Source organism: Leuresthes tenuis, unplaced genomic scaffold (genome assembly GCF_036924035.1).
Source record: "Leuresthes tenuis unplaced genomic scaffold, fLeuTen1.0.hap1 SCAF_18, whole genome shotgun sequence".
Lineage (NCBI taxonomy): Eukaryota > Metazoa > Chordata > Actinopteri > Atheriniformes > Atherinopsidae > Leuresthes > Leuresthes tenuis.
In genome coordinates, this window is record NW_027325372.1 from 24,170,063 (window position 1) to 24,196,358 (window position 26,296).

Sequence of the window (26,296 nt, forward strand, 5' to 3'; positions counted from 1 at the left end):
AGTGTGACCAAGCCAGGATACTTTGAAGGACCGACCAGTGAGGTACGATTCAAACCAGGAGTGTGCTCTCCCTGTGATGCCCATGCTTGAGAGCATGGACAAAAGAATACTGTGGTTGACAGTGTCAAATGCAGCCGATAAGTCGAGCAGGATAAGTACAGAGGACTTAGCTGTCGCTCTGGCTTCTTTTACGGCTTCTGTCACAGCTAACAGAGCCGTCTCGGTGGAGTGTCCACTTTTAAACCCAGATTGGTTTGGGTCAAGGAGGTTGTTATGAGAGAGGTAATCCTTGACCTGCTTAAAGACCGCCCTTTCAATGATTTTAGACAGAAACGGGAGGAGAGAGACCGGCCGATAATTCTCCACATGAGTTGGAGGGAGGGAAGGTTTCTTGAGCAGCGGTGTAACCTGAGCTTGTTTGAAGGTGGTAGGAAATGTGCCCGATGTCAGTGAAGCATTAATCACATGCGCTTAACTCTTCCCAAGTCTTTGGAGGGCTTGACAGGGCTATCTCAAATAATGTCTGTGTCACTGTATATATTCACGATATAATCCATTAGGGAGTCAGTCATTGTGTTTAAAATTCAAAATGAAACTTTTCAATCACTATGTAGTATACCACATCTCCATCGCTCGATACACCACAAAGAGTGTACAGAAGCTGTACCTAAACTGGTCCAAATAGACCATAATCCCTTGTATCTTGAAAACAAGAGCCAACAGAGCATGCTAACACTAGCTACTGCTAGCTATTGCTCGCAACTGCTAGCAACTGGCACTAACACTCGCAGGTTAATATTTTGATTTTATGAAGCATTGAGCAAAATGATGCGCCTTCGATGATGAGAGAATCGTGAAGTGGTTGAGGCAGCTCATATTATTTCCTTCTGAGAAACAGTACTTGAGAAATTGTCAGTATAATATAAATGGAGAGTCATATTTGTTAAGTCTAAACAATATATCTTGTGGTTTTATGAATTTTTTAGGGCATTCTCATTAATCTGTCCTTTCTGTTGTCTTTGTGCTTTTGTAACTGCTGATGCTTCGTGAGACTTGTCCCTCGTGGAATAAAATTGATAATAATGATAATTTTTTGTTGACGTTATAGCTGCTGTCAATATTTGTGTAGCTCAGCTCAGTGCAATTAAAAAAGTAGATGTGCGCAGTTTATCTGTGTCATACTGTTTTATTTCAGTGTTATTTGGAAAGATGCCAATTAGGACGTGTTCTCATCCACAAAAAGCACATTGTGGCGTCTCTTACGTCCGTGCAGATCCTGCCGGCATTTGTTTATCTGACATGAAAGTATGAATAAGCATTACATAATTATGAAGTACTGCTGCAATTCAAGTTGTGTTCGAAATGCATCAGCAGCTCTACCCATGACTGAATCCTCTAGTGAACAATATATAGTGAATGAGTGAGTTGGAACAAATAGACAATTCGAAAACAGCCCATTGCTCTTTACAGGGCATGTTCAAGTGTCATAACAAGTCCTTAAAGGTCTATTGCAGGAAAAAGGGCTTTTAGTGTGAATCATACACAGTGCTCCTTCCGATTTGAACTTCACACATTTCTGATTGCTCGTTCGCCTTAAGATCCCTGAAGTCAACTTATAACCCTAAACTTCATAAGTTTCAGGCAGAGGTGTCTATCACAGCTGTCATGTGACAAGAAGCAGAGAACACCCTGGAAAGGTCCGTTAAAACAGATGTGTCACACTATTAGGACAAATGTCCATTTAAATGCTGTACTGCATGACATACATTGTAATGCTTTAAATTGTATGTCTGTATACTCCAGAGATGCACAGAAAAATGGGCCTGGAAATTGCCAGTATTTTTAGGTAAAGTCTTTACTGGGGAGAATTCTGTGTGGGCATCCATCATAAGGACTGGCTTTTACTGAGTGTGGCTATACTGTACAAGCAGTGGAGAGCACGCAGCTGGAAAAATACAGCCGTGGTGCATTTTATATGTGTACTATCTAAAAGCCAGTGAGGAAAAAAGGGAGAAGCACAGGTGGGGCTGTGCTAAAACTGAGGCATGTAGGAATACAATGTAAAAAAATAATTCTAGAGAAGTACTAATTCTTGTGGATGAGCAAACTTCTTGACCGCTCAATAACTAGTCAGACGAACAAAAATTACATCAGTTAGTCACTCTAGAACAGATAATTTCACACTCTAAAGAACGTTTAGGGCACACGGTTCATAACGTGAAGAAGTAGTGGTCTGGAGTCCAGACATCTAAGACTTTTGCTGCTGTAGATTCCAGACTGTGCTGGTGTTTCCTGTTGCTTTTAGTTTGAAATTGAACTAAATCTGAAATTATCTTGTGTCAGATTTCATGCGTTCATTATGTTACCTAACCATCTACATTTTCATGAAACGATGAATGAGGTAATTTTGTAAAATGTTGGGATATGATCATATCTGCCAAAATGAGTAGAAAATAGGTCCTCTACCTAAAACAACCAGCTGCCTTTTTTTTGGATAATGCACAATGCATATCTACGAAGTAACTGTAGTGATTTGAAAAATAGCTGATATTTTACTTACTGGCTAAATTTATTTACTTTCAATGTATTTCCCTCAATAAATAGGCTGCTTATGATGTTTTCTCCTCACCTCAGCACCCGTAAGCATTAATAAAGTTATTGCAGTCACGGTCTGTAACACATGATAACCACCCACATGTTTCCTTCTCTAACACACCAGTTTTATTTCTCTTTTTGACACTGATTAAATTCCCCCACAAATCTAACTGAGGTTTATTGGAAAATTGATGTGTGGGAATGAAAACATTGTGCACCAAATGCTTTGTAATTACAGTGTTGGATCAATACAGCAGAGCACTGAGTGAGCTCTTTGCCATGATAACTGACCTACACTGCAAAAGCTTAGAGTGGGCCTTATTTGGGAAACTTTACCACATATTTTGTTAATTTATGTTTGACTCGTTCATGAACTGCACAGGAGGCTGCGAATGAAAGGTCGGCTCAGAAATGTCAGTCGTGTTCAGTTTATATGCTTGCTGTATAAAAATCTAATTCCTGGGAGACACATTTATTATTTTTTTCAGTTAGATTGTTCAAACATTGTCATACAGTGTGACAGCCGATACAAATTGTGTATCGGTTATACAACAGATTTATAATAGATTTTTGATGCAACAGGTCTAGGCGTTTATTACAATCAAAGTTGGTCTACCAGAAGCTAGGTTGCTTCTTGTTACAGCTGAATATTTAGGTTTAAATCAGTTTTCAATGAGTCACTTCTTATTCTTCTTATTGGTGTGCTGTTGGCTATGATGAATGAATGCGTGGGAAGAAAGTAGGCTGTCATGGGCCAAAGATTAAGCTGCAATGAAATGGGGTTAGAGGCAGGTTACACACTGAACAGGCCATCAGTTCCTCGCAAGGCAAACACCAAGAGACAGACAGGCTTCTTTTTCACCTTTACATTGCAGACTTTTACCACAGAACTAAGAAATTCTCAGCTATTGTAGGCTGTATCTAACAGAGAGATGGGCTGTTGTCCTTGGTGAAGAGCTCCTACCTAATCTCTGGTGACCTTAGAAGCCCCCTCAGTAGTAGGCTCCTACACCCATTGTGCAGGTCCTTCGTACCACCTGCAGTAGAACCGTATTATAACCATCTCACATAAACCTTATTCACTTATATGTGCTTAAAGTCTGCCTTGCTTTTGAGGCAGCCATGACTCAGCACAGAAGATTGTCCAAAGTTGGAGGTTCATTTGTCTCTTCTTGTGAATTTAAAGCAGGTAGCACATGCAAATAAACCCTCAGAGACCTTGCAACTATAGGAATTGTGAATGAAAGATAGATCAAAGACTAACAGTCAGACTTGTGGACGAGTCTGCAGCACGCTCACAAGAAGTTATTTCTTGAAGTCATTTCACAAGAAATTATTGTTACATGGATGAGGATGTGCTTACGTTTTCCCCTGAAGAATGTTTCTTCTATTAATTTTGTTCAATAAATGAGGAAAATATGCTATGTTACTTGTATACAAATATAGAAATGACAACGCTTGTTTGTCTAAAATCTATCAAAGAGAACCAAACATCTCCATGGGCTGTGTTGATCTTTATGCATAATTCTAATTCAGCATAACATGGCCATTGCTTTTATGAAGACAGCCTCTACTTTGGTAAATCAACTTTTAGAATTTGCAATTTGTAGTTGAGTAGGGATGCCAAACACAGCAGTCACCAACAAGGACCAATTCGAGTTACCCTGACAGAAAACAAACAGATAAAAAGGCAACGTCAGCTGAATGCTGGGGTGGCACCGAATATCCAGCATGGGTGTTAAATTGGTCAGTGTCCAGCTTTACAGATACTCAGACTGAACAGTGTTTTAAGGTTAACCACAAATAGGCGACGAGGAAAGATTGGAAATTGACTATTTGAAGCTCAAAATACTACATCACTCATTTTATTGTTTAGAACTATGGAACACCAGATGTAGAAACACTTTCTGCATATTTTTGTCCAAGACTTTTACTAATTAGCTTCATCTAGGACTAAAGTATCTCCTGGTGAAGGGTAAGTGCTGCAAGAAACATTGATGAGTGAGTCACTGTTTAAACTGAAATGTTTATTACATGAGTAATATTAAGAATTCATTCAAATGCTATGTAAATTTTGTAATTACAGTCTGCTACAGCCATTGCAAGAGACTGACAGTGTTTGCCTGCAAGGTATTTTCAGAACACACACACACCCACACACATACATAATGGAAATGCTAATTATATTAAACATCTTTGATCATAATAGGTTTTAAACACTTTCAGGTTGAATAGCATTGATACAGTGCTTTAAGACTGCACTAATAAATATCAATATTATAAAAGCAGATTTGCAAGGGGAGGCTAGAGTTGAACAAAAATAATCAGTCACAAAAAGAACAAGAGCCAAAAGGACTGCAAGAGTAGGAAGTCCAACTTAAGTCCATGAAAAAAGAAAAACCGGAGAGCACAGCCATAAACGGAGTCCGGCAAAAACTGGCAGGAACAACGATGGCCTGCCAGGGAACAAGAAAAATTCAGGGGAAAAGACACAGGGAGGGGTGATCAACTGACGGAGGTCAGGTATGGAGCAACTATACATAGGTGTGGAACTAAAGCCAGGAGTGAGATGGCTAATAGAAGCTAACAGAAAAGCACAGCAGCAAAAGATCAAAGGTAGTAATGTTACCTAAAGCACCAAGAATGAAAATCCAAAAATCAAAAGACAAAATCTAAAGAAAACACAACCAAAGACCACGACATAATGGCTCTGTTGCCTTTCTGATATATCAGCAGGGTTACTTAAACAAACAAAACAGAAGATTATTGAATGCTTTTCCATCAGTTTGTAATTAGATTTAGTTTTATGCCCACAGCTTAACTGAACTGGTTCAGACTCATTGCGCTGTTCCACCATGTTTGGGTACAGGATTTCACAATTTCTAGTTTTCCCATAGTGTTTGGACAGCTCTGGTCTGTAAGCATACAATCCCATTTAATGGTAATGTTAGCCCCATTAGCTGTGCTGTGTGCAAATACCAATGGTTTTTGTGGGGAATTAGCATAGCTGCTAGATGCAGATGAGTGTTTGAGACACACTTATGAACAAAACAGACATTCTGTTGTTTCTGTGTGACAATTTTACAAGTAAACAAAGCCAAAATCAGAGCACAGCCAAGGTATTTAACTTACCTGACTAACCTGGTCGGGGATTTTCTTAAATAGCATTGGGCAAAGCAAAACAGCAGTTTGAAAATGGATTTTGTTTGGCTGCTAGGTAAAATGTAGTTTTCATGGGCCATGTTTCAGTCAAATGATTCTAAACAGTTGGGAATTAGACCATATAAAACACAGTTGCCTTATTAGCCACAACTGTGCTAACAGTACACATGTAAGGACTTTCTGTGGGAGCTGTGCCAAAAGAGATAAAAGAAATTCATTAAGTCAACAGTTCCCCAGATGCTGTGAGTGCATCTTAACTATTGTGTTTGTCCTTGCAGCCAACAACTTAATATTTGGCATGCTTTGGGAGTTACTTTTAGTATTAGAATGGCTCTGACGAGGAAATAGAGGCTAATATAGGTAGTTTCACATTCTAACAAGCTTTGTTAGAATTAGAAAAGGAGCTTGTTACTTTGTTTAAACCTTTCTTTAACAGTAAATGTATAAAGGAAATTGTTTTCAGTGTTTCCACTACCTAACTAACTAACTTCCCAACAGCAAATATGAACACATTTATGCTAATTAAGTATAGTTTGATGGCAGCAACACACTCAAAAAGTTGGGATAAAGGTATGTTTATCATTATGTTGCATCGCTTTCCTTTTAAGTACAACTTTTTGCTGAATTCAAGCGGTTCAGCAGCCCGCACTTTTCTTTTCACAATGCTGTACATTTTCAATAGGAGACAAATATAGACTGCAGACAGGCCTTCTTTATTTTTTGCCATCGATTTGTATATGTATTTCTAAATTTTACCACTGATTTATTTTGCCAGCTAAACAGCACAATAATTGTCTGAAGTGAAACTGCAGTTAGTGGTTCACTAATTAGCAGTTGTTGTTCATTTTAACCAAAGTTGCAGATGAGAATATCCCGGGTGGATATCCCTGTGCATTAACTGTACAACTCCATGCACATCTATTGTCAGTAACAGGATTCTGACATGTCTCATATGATAACTGCATTGTATTTTATTCAGCAGTGTTTCTTCATTTTGGTTATGTGGTGGATTTATTATGGTACACACTCAGTCCACCAACTTAAAACCATATCATTTAAACAGCTTTAACTTTACCATTACAAGTACGCTACCATAACCAAACACGTATGTGACATATGAACACAACTGGGTGCACCATTTTTGTTGGTTGTAATAGGCAGTTTATTTGCACCTATTTACTGCTGATGTGTGTTGTGCATAAATCGAGCGCAGAGTGACTCTGCAACTGTTGCACAGCAGGTTGGTTGATGTTCACAGTGACGCATATGTTGTGGGCAGATTTTTGGGCTATATTCCAGGACCAGCGCCCCCACAACTGAAATGCAGAGGTTTTTGTTGCAAGCTTCAAGCCCTGAGCTGTGCGCTGCCCGAACGATACAGTACCTGCAGTGTAGCCCACATTGGCCTCATTTTCTCCTGATGCACCCCCATGCCATCATAGACTCTGCCTTTTGCACTTTTCTCTGATAACAGCCTGGAAGGTCATTCTCATCTTTGGCATCTAGAGCCATATGCCAATTTTCTCCTACAAGCAATCATGACCACAGAATATCTGTCCACTGTCTTTCTGTCCATCTGAAATGAGCCGTGTTACATTTCTGAATGCAGCAACAGACAGCGTCGAGTAAAAATAATTCACCAAGATACTTGTGGCTGTATTGATCATGGTGGCATCGTGGTTTCACATGCTGTGATGCCGAAGGCCTCGAAAGACCATCCAGCAGTGGCTTCTATTCTTTGCCCTTTACACATTGAGATTTCCACAGACTTCTGCATCTTTTTTCACAATATTACGTAGATGTTATGTAGAGGTTGAAAGACCAAATTTCGTTGCGGTCTTTTAAACTTTTAAAATTTTGTCTTTACTTGCCCTTCTCATTCTTTTTTTTTGTGTTGCCAACAACAAATTTGTTATTTTTGTTCAATTGCTTTAATACAATTGAGATGGTAGGGGAAGACTTTGAATGCAATTTCCTTTGTACTTGTGTCTAATAAATAAATAAAGGCTATAATTGATCAACAAATGATGTCAGTTTGGAAGTGCTAAAATTACAGATATAAGTTTTTGTTGTATTTTAGAAAGTGTTCCAACTTCTCTGGAAATCTGTTTTGTATACTATAAATTAGATGTTTCCCATTATCAGCTGTATATTTGCATGTATTGCATTCATCCCTGTAGCATGACAGAGAGTGGTAAAGCCTACCTCAGAATGTTCCATATGTGTATACATATATATATATATATATACATACATGTATGTATATAATTTCTTATACTAGCTGTATTTATCTAGTGTAAAAAAAAATCATATTTTACAAACGGTGCTAGTGAAGTGACTGCAGTTAGCATTCCAAACGTAACTTTCCAGTGTTCATACAACCCCAAGCATTTGTATTCACTTAAATCCACCCACTCACATTACTCTTTGAAAAAAAAACGCTTGCACAACTGTGTTGGTTATCTACTGTTTGCATAATTGAGCCTGTCATGTCTCACCATGCACTATATTAGCAGTGAAAAATGAGCAGCTAAACCATTTAAATGGATGAAAGTAAGCACAGCGTATGAGCGGTTCTCTGTGCCAGTTCAGGTTTGTCATGAGAAAATCTCTAAATGAAACTCAGTGGGGCGTAAAGGAAAGCACAACCTGGTGCCATTATTTTTCCACACAGTGGGTTAAATTGTGGCCAACACAAATGAGAAACATGCTGTTTATCCTAAAATACAAGCAGATATGATACCAGGCAATCATCAGTAAAAAGGGACAAAAGAGGTTTGTGGCTTTGCTTCTGTGATGAATTATGGAGAATCTTCTATCTGGAGAATATGAGATCTAAGTTGATCTCAGACTTATATATACTAAGCTGCTTGTACAGAGACATGTTGTGGATAATAGAACTAAAGGCCTGACTCAAGGATTTTGCGGAAAAAGTGCCTCTGCTGCAGTTAGGCATCCGCTTGCTCAAAAGCTTCCTCTGCAACCCTTCATTTACCTTTCCCTTCATATTAACTCACTCCAGATGTAACACACACACCACAACAGCAGTAGCAGTTGACTTCTGTATGGATAACCTCATCTTTCTGCATTCAGGACAGAGAACAGCTCCAGAGCCAGGGCACAGTACTCCCTGCAGTGCAACAGTGGGTGATGATTAGCATGGTGTGTCATTTATCTTTGATGTAATGTCAAAACTTCTGTTTGAACTTTCAGTATCATCTGACCAATATTAGTACAATGGTGTTCTAAGGAAGGAAGCGCTAAGGTCGCATGACCATTTCTTTGTGTAACATTTTGTAGTTATTCTGGTCACCAGAAGGGGACCTATTAAAAGTGCAGCTAAAAGTGGAATATGCCGGAAGACAACATGTCTGTCCATATTAGAAGGCAAAATGCAGACTTGTTCCCAGAGATGATGTTCAAAGAGAATCTGTCTTTAGCTTGTTATGACTTAATGTTGATTTTATTGTTGAGCAACTTCTAAAAAATTCTTGCCACATCTTGAAATTAAGAGTTAGAATATATACCAGGATGACATTAAGCTGCACAAAAGTGAGGGAGATATTGACTCACTGATCGTCCTTGATGGAACATATACTGTCAGGATATGAGAGTTCTTGCCAGATGTTATTGTCCATGGTCCACAGATTCTTTAGTCAGTCACAAGGACCAACAGTCTGTAGTTTAAGATGATGTTAATTGTACTACTCCCAATCCCATGAGTACTGGCAGTGGCCATGTTGAATGTTCAAACTTACTAATTACTGTTGTCATTAACTTGTGTTGCTCTTTCTCAGCTGGTATCCCTGGCCTGGTGTCACGAAATTTGTTGTCTCCTCTTTTCTGTCCTCTCAACTCTCAGCTGGTCGAGGCAGATGGCCACCCTTCCTGAGTCTGGTTCTGCCAGAGGTTTCTTCCTGTTAAAAGGGAGTTTTTTCTTACCACAGTTGCCTGATGCACGCTCAGGATGCGGGATTGGATCAAAGAGTTGTTTCGGTGCAATCTGTTGGTTTCCTTGGCGAGGCAACGTTTTTTTCATTGGCTCTCTATGAATTGGACCAATTTGATATTTGATTAATTTTGATTTGATTGGATTATAATTGTATTGAAGTAACTTGAGGTCAAATGTAACTGAGACAGACAAGCGGGTACTAGCCAACCAGTCCAAATATATTGGTAGTAGACAAGCGGCAGAAGTTGTAAGTTGTGATGAATGTCGTAATCCCCACTGCCAATAACGTCAGGAAGATGGAGCTTGAGAAGATTAAGTAGGAACGACTGGAACAAATGTGAAAAATGGTTTAAGGGAAAATAGACACATTAGGGGCTGTGATTCCCAAGGCACCTCTTGAAAATCAAGCACAAATCCTTGATTGATGAATCAATTTCTGGGATGCCACGTCACCAAATCTCACCAAAGGACTCTTCTAACAGTACAGATCCTTTAAAAGGACTTTGACTTTCATTTGGAGACATTTAAAGTATGCTTCTGTATCCTCAGAATTATTTAAGCACCTACAATACTTTGCGCAAGATGAAAATGGAAACCGAAGATGGATTAATGTTGTCAAAATATGTTACTTCAGTTATGCTAAATAAACTGTTTTCATCAAATTTGCTATATTCATGAAGTAGTTGGCATCAGTTTGTGAGCCAACAAAGGACATTACAGTATAACTGTCCAATTTAAAGTCTGTTAGGTTTCCAGTTTCCAGTTACGTCAATTTCTCAGCTGCCCTGTATGTAAGATGTTACTGAAATTGGGACCATTGCAGTGACCTATGCCCACTTGTTAGGACAGTTACAGTATGTGTTTTCCCAATACAAGAAACAAGTCTTCTTGAGATTACCAGAAAAAGCCATCTTGACTCTGAGAAGCACCTCCAGACTCAGAGACACCTCAGTTAAAAGTCATAGCGAGTTCTCAAAAAGTCTCTCAAACAAAACCTGATACGTTCCAACTTCTGTCCTAATACCCACAAGAAACAAGTTACACTATCACATACTGAGTCTAGTTTTGGCCACAATATTTTGTAAACCTACTGTAAGTACACCACAAGAGCGGCTAAAAGTAGATGCTCCCTAATTACCAGATACTAATGCACGTTTACATTTCTGATTATGATGATTAGAGTTGATGCACAGTATACTCATGAGGCCCAAAAAGGAATGCAGTCTTCTTTTAAGATTTTGTCAATATAAAATTATTCAAATATAGCTTAGTATATCTACTGCTGAGGGAGGATATTGATTGACCCTCCGGTAAGGAAACCAATATCCCAATAATGAGATAGTTAACGTGCAGAATGTGCTGTAATAAATGTTGAGTTCAAACATATCCCTCTTTCTCAGCTACAGTCTTTACTGAAAGACATTTATTTCTTTTGTGTTGTACACTTAAAAAGTTCCAGAGAATCGGTGCATTTTTGAATAGAGTGCTTGAAATTTCAGGATGTCTGTCACGACCTGCATCTTATGTTTTTGTCACGTCTGTGTTTTGTGTTTTCGTCCTGCCATTTCCTCACCTTTCCTCAGTTCCCTCCTGTGAGTCGTCAGTTCCACTCACTGTGTTTCTTCCCTCAGCTGCCTTCACTCACTAATCAACCTCCTCTGCATTTAAGCTCCCATTCACTGGTTGTCAGATCCTCACCGTCACACCTCATGTCTTGTTGGTCTGTTGAAGTTCTGTTCTTCGTGTCCAGTCAGGTCTGTTTATTCTTCGGGTTTTGTTTATTAGTTTTGTTGTTTGGAATTCCGGCTTTGCCGTGCCTTTTGTTACAGCTTTTTTTTTTTTTTAATAAATCAAGTTTCCATTAGCAATCTGGGTCTGCATTCGGGTCCTCTCTTTTCACATCGTTGCTACGCCAACAAACCGTGATAATGTCTGAATGGAATGGGAAGAAAGGGTTTATTGTTTAATGATCGAGCAAACATGCCTAAGCTAAAGCCTTCATCTTTTGTTGAGTGTGCTGTTGTATTTTCAGCTTTTTTTTAAGGCTGCTCTTGGAAGCCAGCTTGCTATGCTGGTTCTCTTTTTCTAAGAATAACAGGAAGTTAAAAAGATGGTCCTAGCTGTACCAACAAGATCTATTGAGAATTATATTTTTAGATACCTTTTAGGATACAAATTTTCAATGAAAAAACAGTCTAATCATGTGGAAGAGTAAATAATTAAATACAGATGTAATTGATTACTTCTACCCTCCTGGGGTTTGCCTGATGTGGATCACCAGCTCGAGCTCTGAGTTTACCACCTTTTACAGTTTCTCGCTATATTACGAGTACCAAAGCTGACATGAAATACAACAGAATTAATATTTAGCTGGTTATATAACATCTAAAATAAGCACTTTATGAGCAAGCTGTTAACATGACTGTGTAACAAGTTATAACTTTTGAAGGGCACGTGGATGTCTAGTCCACTAACACCTTCAACAGTTTAAAATCAACACAGAATTATTACAGCCTTGCAAATGAAGCAAGCTCACAATATGCACCGTCACTTTGATCTTCTAAGAAAATGAATATCTCCCAGACATGTTTTAAAATCCCAGCCTACAAAATCAATTTTTCATAGGCTGGAGTTGATACAGAGCCTTGATCCTGGTCTTCTTTGAAGCAGTCAGTCGTCCAGTAGTCAGCTACAGCATGGCTCGATGCCATCTGAATCCACTGCCAAGTGGATATGAGCCAATGCACAAATTTAACTGGTATTGAAAAGAGTCTCTCACTCTTCACTTGGCAGTGTGTTGATAATTTTTGGAATAAAAAGTTTGGTGACCATCACAGGATGTATAGGGACCTATTAATCCACCATCTCAGTTGGTGAGCCAGGCCAATTTGGAATGACCCTACTGTGAATCAAAGTCCAGTAGATAGAACTATCCTGCACAGGAAAATTCATTACATACTGCCCAGCCATTCTGACTACAGCCATCCTAACTGCCTGACCTGAAGATCACATTAAATCAGTCCAAATCAATACACAGAATAGCAATTCAAGTTACTTTCTGACCATAAAAACTGTTCAAGATCAAAGATCAAAGAGTCTTATAGGCTCTGTTGTTAAATACAGGACCCATCACTAACTCATTAATGGCATGTTTTTGTGGTTCAAGTCAATACTGTTGTTGTTTTGTTTGTGCTGACTTTATAAATGTTAATATGATTACCAATATACAGTAGCTTTCTACAGATATGGGTTTGATCAATAGCTTACCATCAGATTTCACTTGACATTGTGACCACAAAGTTAGTGAGTTGTGCCATGTTGTGACCCCAACCAGTTTCTATTCAAAGTGGCTGGACTCAGCCTTAAAAACAGGGTGTGGAGCTTCACCACCCGGTAGACCTTGAAATGGAGTTGCTGCTCCTCTGCACTGAATTGAAGTGGTTTGGACATCTAAATAGGAAGTTCTAGTTGTCTCTGTTTTTTTGGGCATAATTAGTCAAAATGAGGCACCAGGGCAGACCCAAAACACACCGGAGGGATTATACATCTCATCTGGGGATTCTTCCATGCATGCATCCATACACCTGTGACAGATGGTTGGAAAAGTCTGATTCTTTTCCATTGTTCAGTTATTCCACTTGATGTCATATTAGCAACACTGGTTCTTTTAGACTTACAGACCATAAAAATGAGGAACTATCTGTTTGAGACCAATCCTACCAGCTGGCCTTTTGTCCGTGGCTTGAACTCAGGCAGTCCGGCTCTGAGATGCTACTCCTGCATCATTTTGATAAAATAGACACTGTTTGGGCAGCCTTTGGCAAGGTGTTGCTTCCTAAGTTCCTAAGCAGGAGTAGGCTTGTAAATCCCTGGAATTTTCAAAGTTGGAAACTTTCCATGGGAATTAACAGGAATTAATGGAAATTAACTAGAAATTTTCAAAATTGAAAGTTGGGAACGTCAATATAATTGGTAAGAAAATATATTGAAACATAATCTTGGATAAAACAATAGATTTGATGCAAATACAGTTGAGTATCTATGCCATTCCTCAATCACAGGCACATAGCACACTACTTACTGCATGGCTACTGAGGCCTCACTCCCTAAATGCGGTGGGCAGTCCTCCATCACATGCACAGATGATTTCTAGAATTCTGAACTACTAAAGCTGCTCTTTTGAGCCTACAGAAGAGAGACACAGACTATTGAAGTCACACATTTGAGGCCAAAGACTACATAAAGTGAATGATGATATTATGAGGTAAACACATTTGATCTATGGTGTTAAAGTTTAACTAGCAACTATTAAATCAAAATGTATTCTTACAGTAGCACTGACTGGTCAATGTAAGCTAAATGTAAGCTGGTTAGCACTATTTCATTACATAGTCTATCTTATCATGGTTGCTAGCTACCTCAAATGTCATGCTGCTTCTTCTCTCTCCTGCTGGTCAATTTTCTGTAACCATACAAAATATTATACATCAGTTGTAAAATATTCTGAAGACCATTCCATTTCTTCAGCTATCTATCTCTCTATACCGGGAATCTTCCACCCCCTTTTCAACCCTAAACAGGACAAAATCAGAATATAATCTTTGCTTTTTTCCAGCATAATAAAAGAGAAAAAGAGCCATGAAAGACCAAGTCTCTTTTAAACTCTAAAATGAAGTCTCCTTGGAGGTGAGGGTGTGGTAACAGACTGAATGTTTAATAATGATGATACAGCTTAAGTCTAGGAAGTTTTGGAAGCACATTTCTGTTGTGAAGAAGAAATGCCTTTGTGCAAGAGAAAAAAATAAATAAAACTTTGGGTTTCCATTAATGGGATGTTACTTTGATACATACCACCTAAACATGGTTGCTGACCTCTTTCTTGGATGATGGTATTCCCTGATGGCCGTAGCCTCTTCCTGCAGGATAATGCATCACACAATGTCACACAAACATGGTTCAAGAATGGTTTGAGGAACCAGAGGAGTCTGAGGCGGTGATAAGGCCTCCAGATTCTCAGGGGATTTAAATAATTCTGATTATTTTTAACTCAATCACAATTCTGACTTTGTAAGAAAGACATTTTTTATTACATCATTTTGATTTGTCTGAGGTTATATTTTTTACCTTAACCCTTATAAAATTTGGGCTTAAATATCTACTTACTGTTGAGTAAGTTCAAATGTCACCAGAACTACATCCTTTGATTATTGTTTCACATTTTGTGACTTTTATCTTCTTATTCAGACATTGTGGCTCATCATTTAAACTTTTATTCTAACTATTTGATGTTTATCTTAATTTTTTTCGAAAGAATCATTTTGACTTTCCAACATCAAATTTTGGCTTTTAATGTCGTAACTGGATTTGGTAAGTTTCAATAAAAAATTCCACCACAGCTTACATTATATGTAAAGTCTTGAGCCACCTCTCATTTCTTTGTTTTTGCTTCGAAGGACCCAACCTTCCTTATAATCCCACAAAGTGATTTTGAGCAATAGTTCTGTAGGCATTCATTTTCAGTCTACTTGTACCTGACCATTTTGAGGAATGTATTTGTTTGATTTTTGGAATCATTTAAGTGTGAAAAAGGCACCTAACTCAAATGATAAACTAGTGTTAAATGGTAAATGGACTTGTACTTGTATAGCACTTTTCTAGTCTAGCTGACCACTCAAAGCGCTTCACTACATTCACCCCACTCACACACATTCATACAGCACGTCTTAGGATATAACTACGTGCTTTCTAAGCATTCACACACATTCATACCCCAATGATACACTGGGGGAGCAACGTGGTTCAGTGTCTTGCCCAAGGACGCTTCGACATGTATCCTGGGGAAGCCAGAGTTGAACCACCGACCTTCCGATTGGTGGGCGACTGCTCTTCCTCCTGAGCTACAGCCGTGTTTCCACGTACAAATTATATCTCCAAGCACTGTTACTAGCAGCCTGTCACAAATACACATAACTTATTCATATTTCTTTAGTTATATTTATGATAAATACGGATGATAACATAGTTTGACAGATACAAAATTGTACTTTTGCACAAACAAGGTGATTCCCAAAGAGCTATCAGCTAAAAACTTGGCATATCTCAGCCTGGTGTGCAGTGTGTCCTTAAAACATTTGATGGAAATGGACAAGTGGAAGACAAAAGAATAAGTGTCAGGCCTAAAAAACTATCTACAGCAGATGAACAGGATCTGAAAGTATCTGTCCTGAAGAAAAATCCAGCAGACCTGACACAGGACCTGAGAGACCTTCAGCTGATCTGTTGACTGCTCACTGAAGCCTCATCAGAAATGGTCTCCATGTTAGGGTGGCTGTCAAGAAGCCATTCTTAGGGAAGGGAAACGGGGAGAAAAGGCTGAGCTATGCCAAATGACACAAGAAGTGGACTGAAAATCAGTGGCAACAGGTCTAATGGAGGGATGAATCCTCCCCAGAGCCCGGACCTCAACATTATTGAAGCAGTGTGGGATCATCTGACAGAGAACGGAACAAAAAGAGGAGCTTTGGGATGTTCAGAACTATTCCTGAAGACTACTTAAAGAAATGACAGAAAGCTTGTCTTTAAAGCTCATCAGAACTGGAGAAACTGTTTTTGCCTTATATTCTGTTATTTCCATCCCTGTTTACACTTGTCTCAATAAATCGCTGCACATGTTTCCTGTTTTCCTGGTAGATACACTAAGGGGGGGGGCGAGAACTTGGGCACAGCGTCTCTCTAATTTGATCTTTTTCTGATGAAAATAAACCAGGGGTCTGTGTGGATAACTGGCTGTGACATCCACCTGCTCACCACGTGGAGGCGCCGCAGACCCGCTTTCCCGCGTCTCACTTCCTCGCCTGACAGTACTGGCAAAGAAAAAAGAAAAAGTAGTGGAGCCGTTACTGGGGGGGGGGGGCTCTTTTTGAACGCTTTAGCTCGAGATCAGATGCTCCCTGTGCGGGCTGTGGAGAGCGCCTGTGAGTGGAGCCGAACTGAGCACACAACTTCTCTGCAGCCCTTCCGCTGCAGCTGCTGCTGGACTTTCCTTTCAGGATTTGCTTCTAGAGACAACGCGAGCTGGACTTTTCTACTTTGCCATTCGTCAAAATGTATCCAGCAGCATTGCTACTGATGCTGGCCGTCAGGATCTGCGCAGACAGCATGGAGGGACCAACAGGTAAAACATGGCAATGTACGAGTACAAATAAATAAATAAAAGTAATTAAAAATGCGGGGAAAACACCGAGTTCACGCGCTGACTCCCTCCCGGGCAGCAACCGTTAAAGTTGACGCTCAGGTTGGGAAGTCGTGTTGAAGTTGAGGGAAAAGTGCGTGTTCTGGTGGGAACCTGCTCCTGTTCGGCATGCTGTGAACTTTCTCCTCCTGAGCTCACTGTGCCGTTGCATCATTTCACTTCCAGGCTTGGTGGGACTTTCTGTCGACGTTGAACTTTTCTTGTCAAATCTGCGAATCAAAAAATGAAAAAAAAAACAACTCAGAAAGTGGGGCACACCTTTTCTCGACTCGTTTCTTTTCTCCTCACCTGTGCCTCAGCTGTGAGGTTGTTCGCATGCTTTCATATGTTCATGCTTCAGCAAGTGGCACCACCATCTTATAGCTAAATTTCTCACCGAAAAGTGGGGAATCCTCCTTTAATTAACCTGTAGTTTTGATGCAATGCACAGAATTTGGCTTCTTACTTGCCCTCGTGTGAACGGCATTGACTTTCTTCATGTTTCTGTGGCTGCTGAAGATGATTTGGGGCTCAGGTTTCTTTTCTTTTTCCTTGCCTGCACACAGCAATCCACCAGCAGTGAATTGGTGATGTCAGTGTTATGGCTCCCAAACTGTGCTGATGCAAACATTCAGTGCTGTCTGTCTGTTAGACTCTGATAGACACATGTGGGGGAGACCAGAACACCTGAAATCCACTGAGCCTGTCTCAGACAGGAGTGAAAGTGCTTTCCATTTATCCTGTGGCCGGGTTAAACATTGCGTGGCTGAAACAGTTTGAGAAGATTTCTGAAGTCCTCCAGACATTATCCCCTAGAGACTGCTAAGGAGTACGACTTGAAAAGAAATGCATCCTGTGACACCTTTTTTTTTTTTTTTGAGTTGTCTCAAGCAAAAGTGCCAGTTGCTGTTTTTTTGTTTTTCTTTCACAGGAATGCTTTGCAACTCGCAAGCTTTGTGGCTGCGTTATAAATACTTGGGTTCGTGAGTATCAGTTACACGGCTACCGAAAGCAGTTGTTGAATAGACATGCACCCAGCCACTCCCCTGCTCTCCAGGATCAAGTGGGTTCGGTGGGGAAGATCTACTGCGAGAAGCCACCTGTCGTGTGCAGAGAAACAGATGAGAATGCCTCACAAAAGTCGGCACTGGGTCAGTTTACTGGGTCAGTAAATTCCGCCATCAAGAATGAATCCTGGTGGAGGATGGCTACAAATGGCCAGACCCAACTGTTTTTCTTCTGGGCTGTGAACTGAAAGCCAGGGGAATTTGTAGCATTTAAAAAGATGGCCTAGAATTTCTCTTCCTACTGTTCCTACTGATCGTATTGTTCCGGATTGAAAGCCCCGCTTATGACTGTTTGATCTCCACACAATTCTCCTTTGGTTCACACATATTTGTTTTCACTGTCGGTTAGGTTTTGATTAAATTAATTATGTGTTTGGGTTGTAATAAGTCTGGACATCACAATAAATACGCATCCCACTTTGTCCAAAGCACAGAATGTCTCAAAATGTCCTTCCAAGTGCGAAACCCGTCGATATCAGTTAATTATTGTGGAATGCAGAGTTTTTCTATGATCTGTTATCTCAGCTGTCTCTTTGGTATGTTTGTCCAAAATGAGGGACAGAAAGGGAAGCTCATCACTACCAAAGTTATTACCCGAAACAATTAACAAATTATTGTATCTAACTGTCTGTCTCTGTATAGTCTATCACCCATGGAGATGAATACTAATGATTGCAGTTTTCCGAATACAAGACTTCAGCTGCTCAAAAGTCCGTAGTTGCTGTTGTGTGAGGCTGTGCACACACACACACACACATCTGCATCTGCAGGTTTTCTATGCATTTGTGCCTGTCGTCCACATGCAAATGCACTTTTGAAACGTTTTGGAAAAAGCCTTCTGGGGTAAATATTTTCCACCGAGTCTAACTAAAACGCTTATGTGCAGACTGGAAAACCAGGGCTTTTGGTTTGCCACAACAGACTGTGAGCCACTGTGTCCTTGGTTTAACCTGAGAATATGCAACAGTTTTGCGTTTGATTACACGAGAATGGCAGACCTCGCCATGACCTTGCTGGTACCGATGGAGTTAACAAGGCTTTATAAAGTCTTTGTACATAATGGTCAGTTGCTCTTGAGGGGGTGTTTGCTGAAGAATTGTGGGAGAACTTGTGAGGACGTTAATGCATTTCACTGAGCTGCTTTTGAAGGGCAGGAAACTTTCATGCGATCACGTGTCAGTCCAGTCAAAAAAGTTGCATCAACACTGTGCTGCTGAGATACAAATGTTTAATGTCGACATGATTTCTTTTTTTTAGGAGGGGGTAAAAACCTGTTTTTAACAGTGCCTGGGTCTGATACTCCATACATTTGTAATAGGAGGCAGATCTGGCCGGCCAGTCAGGCAAACCCACTGTGGGTCTATGAAGCCATGCTGCTGAAAGGTGTGCAGAATGAGGTCTAACATTGTCCTGCTTATATAACCACAGACCTGGGAAAAGACGTCACCTCTGAGATACACTTCTGCCTCCATGCCATTGACACTGATGCACCCCCATACCATCACATACGCTGGACCTTACTCTGATAACAGTCTGGATGGTTTTTGCCATCTTTGGAGAGAAGAACCAGATGTTTCCTAAAAGCAGCTGAAATGTGGACTCATCCGACCACAGAGCTTGTGTCCACTGTCTTTCTGTCCATCTGAGATGAGCTCATGTCAAGAGAACACCACAGTATTTCTGCACATTGTAGATATATGGCTTCCTCCGTGTGTAATACAGGATCAGGTTACATTTTTGGATGCAGTGTTGATTGTGTTGAGCGGAAATGGTTTTCTAAGGTACTCCTGAGCCCATGTGGCTTTATTGAGCATGGTGGCATGACAAACCGAGAGCTCGAAATCCAACAGTGGTTAATGTCCTTGGCCTTGATACAGATTTCCCCAGACTCCCTGAATATTTTCACAAGTTTGGAAGGCTGCCCCCAAAGTGTCAAACTGAGCTTTAGACCAGAATAAAAGTCTTAGCTGGGCAAAGTTGAAATGGTAGGTTAATTGTAAGCTAGGGGATATTTTTACTTGAACTTATTGTATATACAATATTATATTTTCAGAAAACAGTAATTTTCACATTCACATCTTTGTCATCTGTTGTCTGGATCCATGCTCACTGAATTAGCCGATAGGGACTTTCCTGCAAAGAAAATAAACTATTCTTTGTTCAAATGTTGCTACATGTATGAAGAGATGCTTTTTTAATTATTTTTTTTTAAGAAAAAAAAAAGTTTAAAAGCTGGTCATTCTTGTTGGCGACAGTGTGGTCTAATGAACATTCCTCCATGCATATTGAATTTGTAAGATGTGTGTGTGTGAAAAGTGTGTCAAAGTGAATCAGAAACATTTGTGTGAAAAACTCAACATTTATCTCTTATAAAAGTGCAACAAATAGTTGACAGTTTGCTCTAAATTTTGACCGCTGGTTGAGCATAAAAGGTTTTAATCGAGGGAAAGGAAGATGCTGTTGTTGTTTTCCATGAGAAAAATGTATTTACTTCCATCCATCCATTTTCTATACCGTCAATCTGTTAATCGGGTAGCGGGTGGGCTGGAGCCTATCCCAGCAGTCATGTATTTACTTAACTTCTTGAATTTTTTAAAAACTCATCAGTAATTCTGTTTGTTGAGTTTTACATGCTGAGTCATGACTCATCCATGCTAGGAAAGACTACCTGTGATGGATGCTCCTTTTATACCCAATTTTGACACCCTCACATGTCACTACTTCATCTGCTGATTATAGAATCTTCCACAATGCTGTTTTATGTATTTTAAACTATTCTGTCATTCTTTGATTTTTCTCCCAGCTTTTTTATAGTGCGTTGCTGGCATCAAATTCTTGATTTCTTTATATTTTCTAAACATAATGATGGTGGTCTGTGAACACACTGAAAATAATTGAATTTGTTCTCGTTAGATAAAAGTCCTAACTAAATAACAAATTACAGACTTGTTGATTAGTCCATAGCTATGGCCTCAACTTCTCACAGGTACTGAGCTATATGAGGGAAACAAACATACAGTTACATTCCTTATGAAGCACTGCCATTTTTAGGCCCATTATTCTGGAAATGAAAAAGGAGTGTTTTCGCTGCTGACTTTGAACTCTTTCTTTTTTTTTCTGCACAATTATGTCAACAAGTTGTGTCACGCTTTAATGTGGATTTGGTTAAACATGACAAACAGCATGTCACCCTCAGTTTGATTTAGATCTAGCCAGTATTGCCTCAATCTCATTAAAATTCCATGAACAAGTTCATTAATACACAATGTCTGACATGGCAAAAATCCCATATTCAGTCTAAAATGGCTTCTTCCCTACTGGTACACAGGATGCTTCCAAGAGGACTTTTAGCTGGTATTGTGCTGTTATATAGGTGTATCAAACTTAATGGGTTTCTATGAAATCAAGTTTCAGTAGGGTCTTCAGCTAAGACCTTTGATACCTCAGTAGTAAAGTGGAATCCCTAGGTATGGTCTCTAACCCCAGCTCCAGTGGTTTGTCCTATAGAATGTATGATTTCTCAGGTAACACCTGGTGTGTTGCACCTTTTTCCTGTGGGGGGGTGGTATGAAACCGTGTGAGCAAAGTCCAACACTGAGTGGCGCTGACTCGCAGTAACCAACACTCTTGAGATTGGAAGTTGGAAGGAGGATAGACTGCACTGAAAATAGGCACTGACACGAGAAGGTGGGCTTTCATGGTCTGCTGGGAGGATGTAGAGAGGGGGGGTCCTTTGGTGTGTAGCAGCGTGGATCCAGCTTGGTGTTAATCCAATGGAAAAAAAGCCTGATGCACACACACAGTGCTCTCCGGGGGCAAATGTGGAGGGTGTAAATGGAGAAAATGGAGCATGTGCACACACAAAAGGCTATGATGAAATGTGGTTGTTCTGGAGGAAATAACACAAGGGTCTTTAATAGAACAATGGTGAGCTGTATAATGAGTACATGTTGTTAAAGAAAGGAAGTACATTATAATTATAGATCGTGATAATGAAATGGGAATGAAACAAAAACTTTTCCAAGACCATAAGAAATTAGAGGAACTAACAATAACCCGTCCACAATGTTTACCAATCAGTTATAAGGCTTCAGAGCTGTGGAAGCAGCACACTAAGCAGTCTGACTTTAATTGTCTGATTGCTGAAGAAAAATGGATCCACTTAGCCTGAAATGGATAAAAATGACCCATTTGAAATGATAAAGTAAAACCCTTGTTTCACTCCTTACCTCTCTGATGAACACTGCAGCATGAGATGGATTACATATTATAAACGGCCTGCAAGAGGTTGTTTTTGGTTATTGAAATGGATGGCAGAACAAAGCGGCCCCTGGCAGCGGTGGAAATCAGTAAGCATCATATATACTCAGGCCTTCTGATAGCATTTGAGGAAATTTTAACTGCCTTTTCTGCTTGTCGTCATTCTTTTAGCCATGTGGGTAAAGCAAACATAGTTGATTTGTATGTCTCTCTTATAAGAGGACTTGATGCGTATGTGGTGAAATATCTTTTAGTTGGTATCTTTTACGACAGCTCTAATGTATGTTTAGTATCTGGTCACCATAGCCGTCACAGTCAAACAGCAATAAATCAGACAACAGATGCTGTAAATACATTTTGACCTTGCTAAGCTGTGGCTAAGTTATCGTGGAAGGAGTCTAATACCTGGTTTTATCTTCTGATGTGTTTGCTGGCTTCTGTATTAGCATCTGATTCACCTTGACATCTCACCTGTTGAATGTTGGGACCTGTTGTCTCTTCAGAGTTTAGTCCATTGTTCCTTCATTCTTATAAAATCCCAATGATTTCCAGACTTTAGATCTCATTGTAAACACATTTTGTTTTTACTTCACAAGCAACAATAGATGCGTATACTCCACATCCCTGGACCTCTTAATCGTTTAAATGGTATGCCGAAATAATGGTGTGCTCACTTTGGCGTATACTCTGACCTCGATAGGGAAACTTTGCAGTTCTTGTGTGTAGTGTGTGCAGTAAAACTTTATTCAGTCGGATTTAATTGGTAGAATCGGGCTATCAACCAGGCTATAATGCATGCTGTTCTATCCAGGAATTAGTGTTCTGATTGAATTGCATATTTGATATTTCATTCAGGTTCCACTTTGTATTGGTTGATCTTTACAGCCTGAGCAAACATGTGAAGGTGTGTGACTAAGTTTAAAGTTAAAATTTTAAAGAGAATTTGGCAGATTACTGTTCTTCGGTTCCCCCTACAGTTGTGGGATGTAACGTTATCGTCATCGAAACAAATTCCTGTCAATTTGTTGTCACGTTGAAGACGCCACAAATACGCCACGAGAATCCCACAAAGCTTGGTTTTCTACTGAAAGAACTTTTCTTCCTGGAGGTGATGTTGGTGAAACGCAGAGCTGGCATCAACAAACATCCTTTGCCCTTTGACAGGCTGAACTCCAGCTTTTTCTGCTCCTTGTGTCTTTCAGTATTAAGCATCTTCAGTTGCCTTGCGTTGCCAGAATATTGGGCTGTGATTCACGATGTGCTTCGATAATTTTCTTATATGACAAGCTGTATAACATCCTACTTTTACTGCTGTCAGTGATGCTGAATTACTTTGCCATTGTTTGGGTCTGCTTCAGCCTTTGAGTTTCATATTCAAGGACATTATGAGCAGCTGAATCAGAAAAAGTGCTTGTTTCAGCGTCCAAGTGGTACTTCAGAGTTCGGAATGATACACATTTCTGACAGCAACACAATATCTGCCTTGGTGTGAAGAACGAGTGCAGTGACAGCGTTTGTTGGCAGACCAGCAGCTACACAATGCGTAAGTGGTAATTATTTTCTTCCTATTGTCCAGACCTCTTTTAATGACCATCCAAGACAGTTATGTTGTTTTGGATTTTTTTGTTTCATTCTGCCTTCTCCCTCTCTGCCCAACCCCAGTCAGTGTTAGAGGCTCGGCTTTTAATTGAATCCCAGATTAGCTTCATGCCATTTTCTGGGCTAACTTCTTCACCTTATACTGAGATGGGGTCCATGTTGACAGCCACATGTAGGTTGATCGTGGAGGAGGCAAATGGAGCATCCCGCACTATTAACGCCTCGTGCAGCATCCTCATGACACTAATCTGCGAGTGTGGCTGCTGCTGCTCTCGTGTGCCTGTCACCGCCTCGCATTGTTAATGGAGCTGACAGCGGTGCTAGAATGCCTCGGCCCGCACCCGCGAGGCGTCTTTGCCCGTAGGAGCGATTTGAGCTCTCCAGGTGTTAGAAGTGCGTTGTTTATCTCCCCTCATTGACGACAAATCATTACTGAGCAGATGGAGACATGCCAGCAGGCGCCGTGTCGCCTGTCAAGCCGATTGCCAAAACATGTTTAAACAATAAAGTTAATTTAGTCACTTTTAGACGATTGTAGTGAGCGCCTACTTTGATGTTTGCTGTAGATGACTTCAGAGGGAGCTGCCGGGTGTTTGATTGCTGTTGCTGTCTTTTCACGGCGACTCTTTTGAAGCTGTACAATAATGTGCTGGAAGAAAAGTTTTCTAAGCTTATTGAATTAGCTCTGGGGAATGTAGTCACAGCTGAATTTGTTGGTTGGAATCTGCCGTGTATTGCAGAATGCTGCTAATTCCAAAAAAATTCAGTCAGGGGACTGACCTGTTGTGTGTGCAGCATTGCGCAAAGAGCTTCAAGCATCCAAACTTTATGACAGATAAAAAAATCGGATGAGCAAATGTGAGATGGCATCTCTGCTCTGGAAACCCCTCCCATCCTCAGCCTGAAAGCTCACCTTCTGCCAAGGACCGGGTCTCAATTTTTCCATCATGTGATTGTGAATTTGATGCTTTGAAAGCTGCCAGGTTGATGGCATTTGCAACGATATCTCAGGGAAATGTGTAAATCCATTTTGAAGGAGAGCTGACTGTTAAATGAAAGAAATTGTAGATTTTTTCCCCTCCTCCCTTATATTTTGTTTTTCATATTGTTCATTTTTGACACTCCAAATAACATCCAGCTTACAAAGTGGAAGGAGACGAGGCTATTTGAGGGAAAGCTCTCACACCAGAAAAGCAAATGAAAGCTTTTCATAAAAATTCATGCCCTGGAATGCTCTCGACATCATAGATTGATGATGGATAAGACTTTTCCTTTGAAGGATAATTTACCCTGTGGTTCTGGAAGAATTTGTTCTCATCACATAGACACGACCCACTCGCTGTGAATGGCAGGTGAGATTGATGGGGCAGAATCCCACCAGTTGTAGCTATTGCCGTGTTCTTGTCTTAGAGATGAGGTTTACACAGAGATGAGATATGCAGGAGCATGACTGTTCTGCGGTGATGGCTGCCTGTCCGTTCAGTCCAGCTCTGCTCTCTGTCAGATTCTGCTTCTGCCATTACCTCCAGATTTGTCACCGCTGCTGACAGCAAACCATGAATAATTTTTATGAATATCCCTCTATAGCTCCATTGCCGACAGCGTGTTTACAGTCTGCGGCTGAGCCAATTGTCCGAGATATTTTCCCGTCCATGAAACCTGCGGTTGGAGCTGTCACGGCCGATGACGAGTCGATGCCAGACGCGGCGCTATCAGCAGAGCGGAAACAGTCGCCCGCTTACCGCCGTGCGGCAGATTCAGCGGATGGGGTCAGAGTTCAGCTACAAGATGATTTTGTGGTGGTGCTGTCAGCAAGTGTCACTCTAGATTGCGATGACGTCTGGGGCCAAACCGCAGGAAGAGCTCCCCTCGCACTTCCTTTCCTGTCAGCTTCAGGGGGAAACTGCATGATGCCTAAAGCTATTTCTTTTCAGCTTTGCTGCCTCAATTTCTTATCTCTCCCAGAGTCGCCCCTCTTGGGCTCAAATGCTTGCTCCCCCGTGTCATTAATGTAGAAAACCACAGTGCTGATAAACTGAAATCAGATTAACTACCATACTACAAACTCACTCTTCCTCACATTCCTTCATGTTTTAAAGATACCTACAAAAAAAGAAAAAAAAAATCATGATTTGGAGCAAAACCGGGGGTGTATGGGTCCCAAGGCAGCTGTGGATATTACGCTTTAGAAAATAGCTGTTTAAAGTTATCAAACCTGTGGGCCTCAGAGTGTCCCCGTGGCACACAAGAGATATTAAAAGTTGAGGGAAAACTTGGTGAAAAAAAAAAAAAAGCCAAATTATTAGATAAATAGTTTGACATGCCCCTCACTGGAGTGAACAAGGGCACTGCGGCAGAACCTGCTCACCCCTGTCAAGGTTAGCATTGACCCTCCTGTGCACAGCGGGGGAGGATATGCAGCATGGGCAG

General features: G+C 40.4%; 1 protein-coding gene across 2 annotated transcripts in view; it reads left to right on the plus strand.

Moving 5' to 3' along the window:
- The first annotated feature begins 16,649 nt into the window (after window positions 1–16,649).
- The window catches only part of ptprua (protein tyrosine phosphatase receptor type Ua), a 204,567-nt gene continuing 194,920 nt past the window's right edge, over window positions 16,650–26,296 (plus strand). For both annotated transcript variants that reach the window (XM_072370575.1, XM_072370576.1), the window contains exon 1: window positions 16,650–16,883. In XM_072370575.1, the coding sequence (XP_072226676.1) occupies window positions 16,814–16,883 (70 nt within the window). In that variant the 5' untranslated portion in view covers window positions 16,650–16,813. The remainder of the gene's footprint in view (window positions 16,884–26,296) is intronic.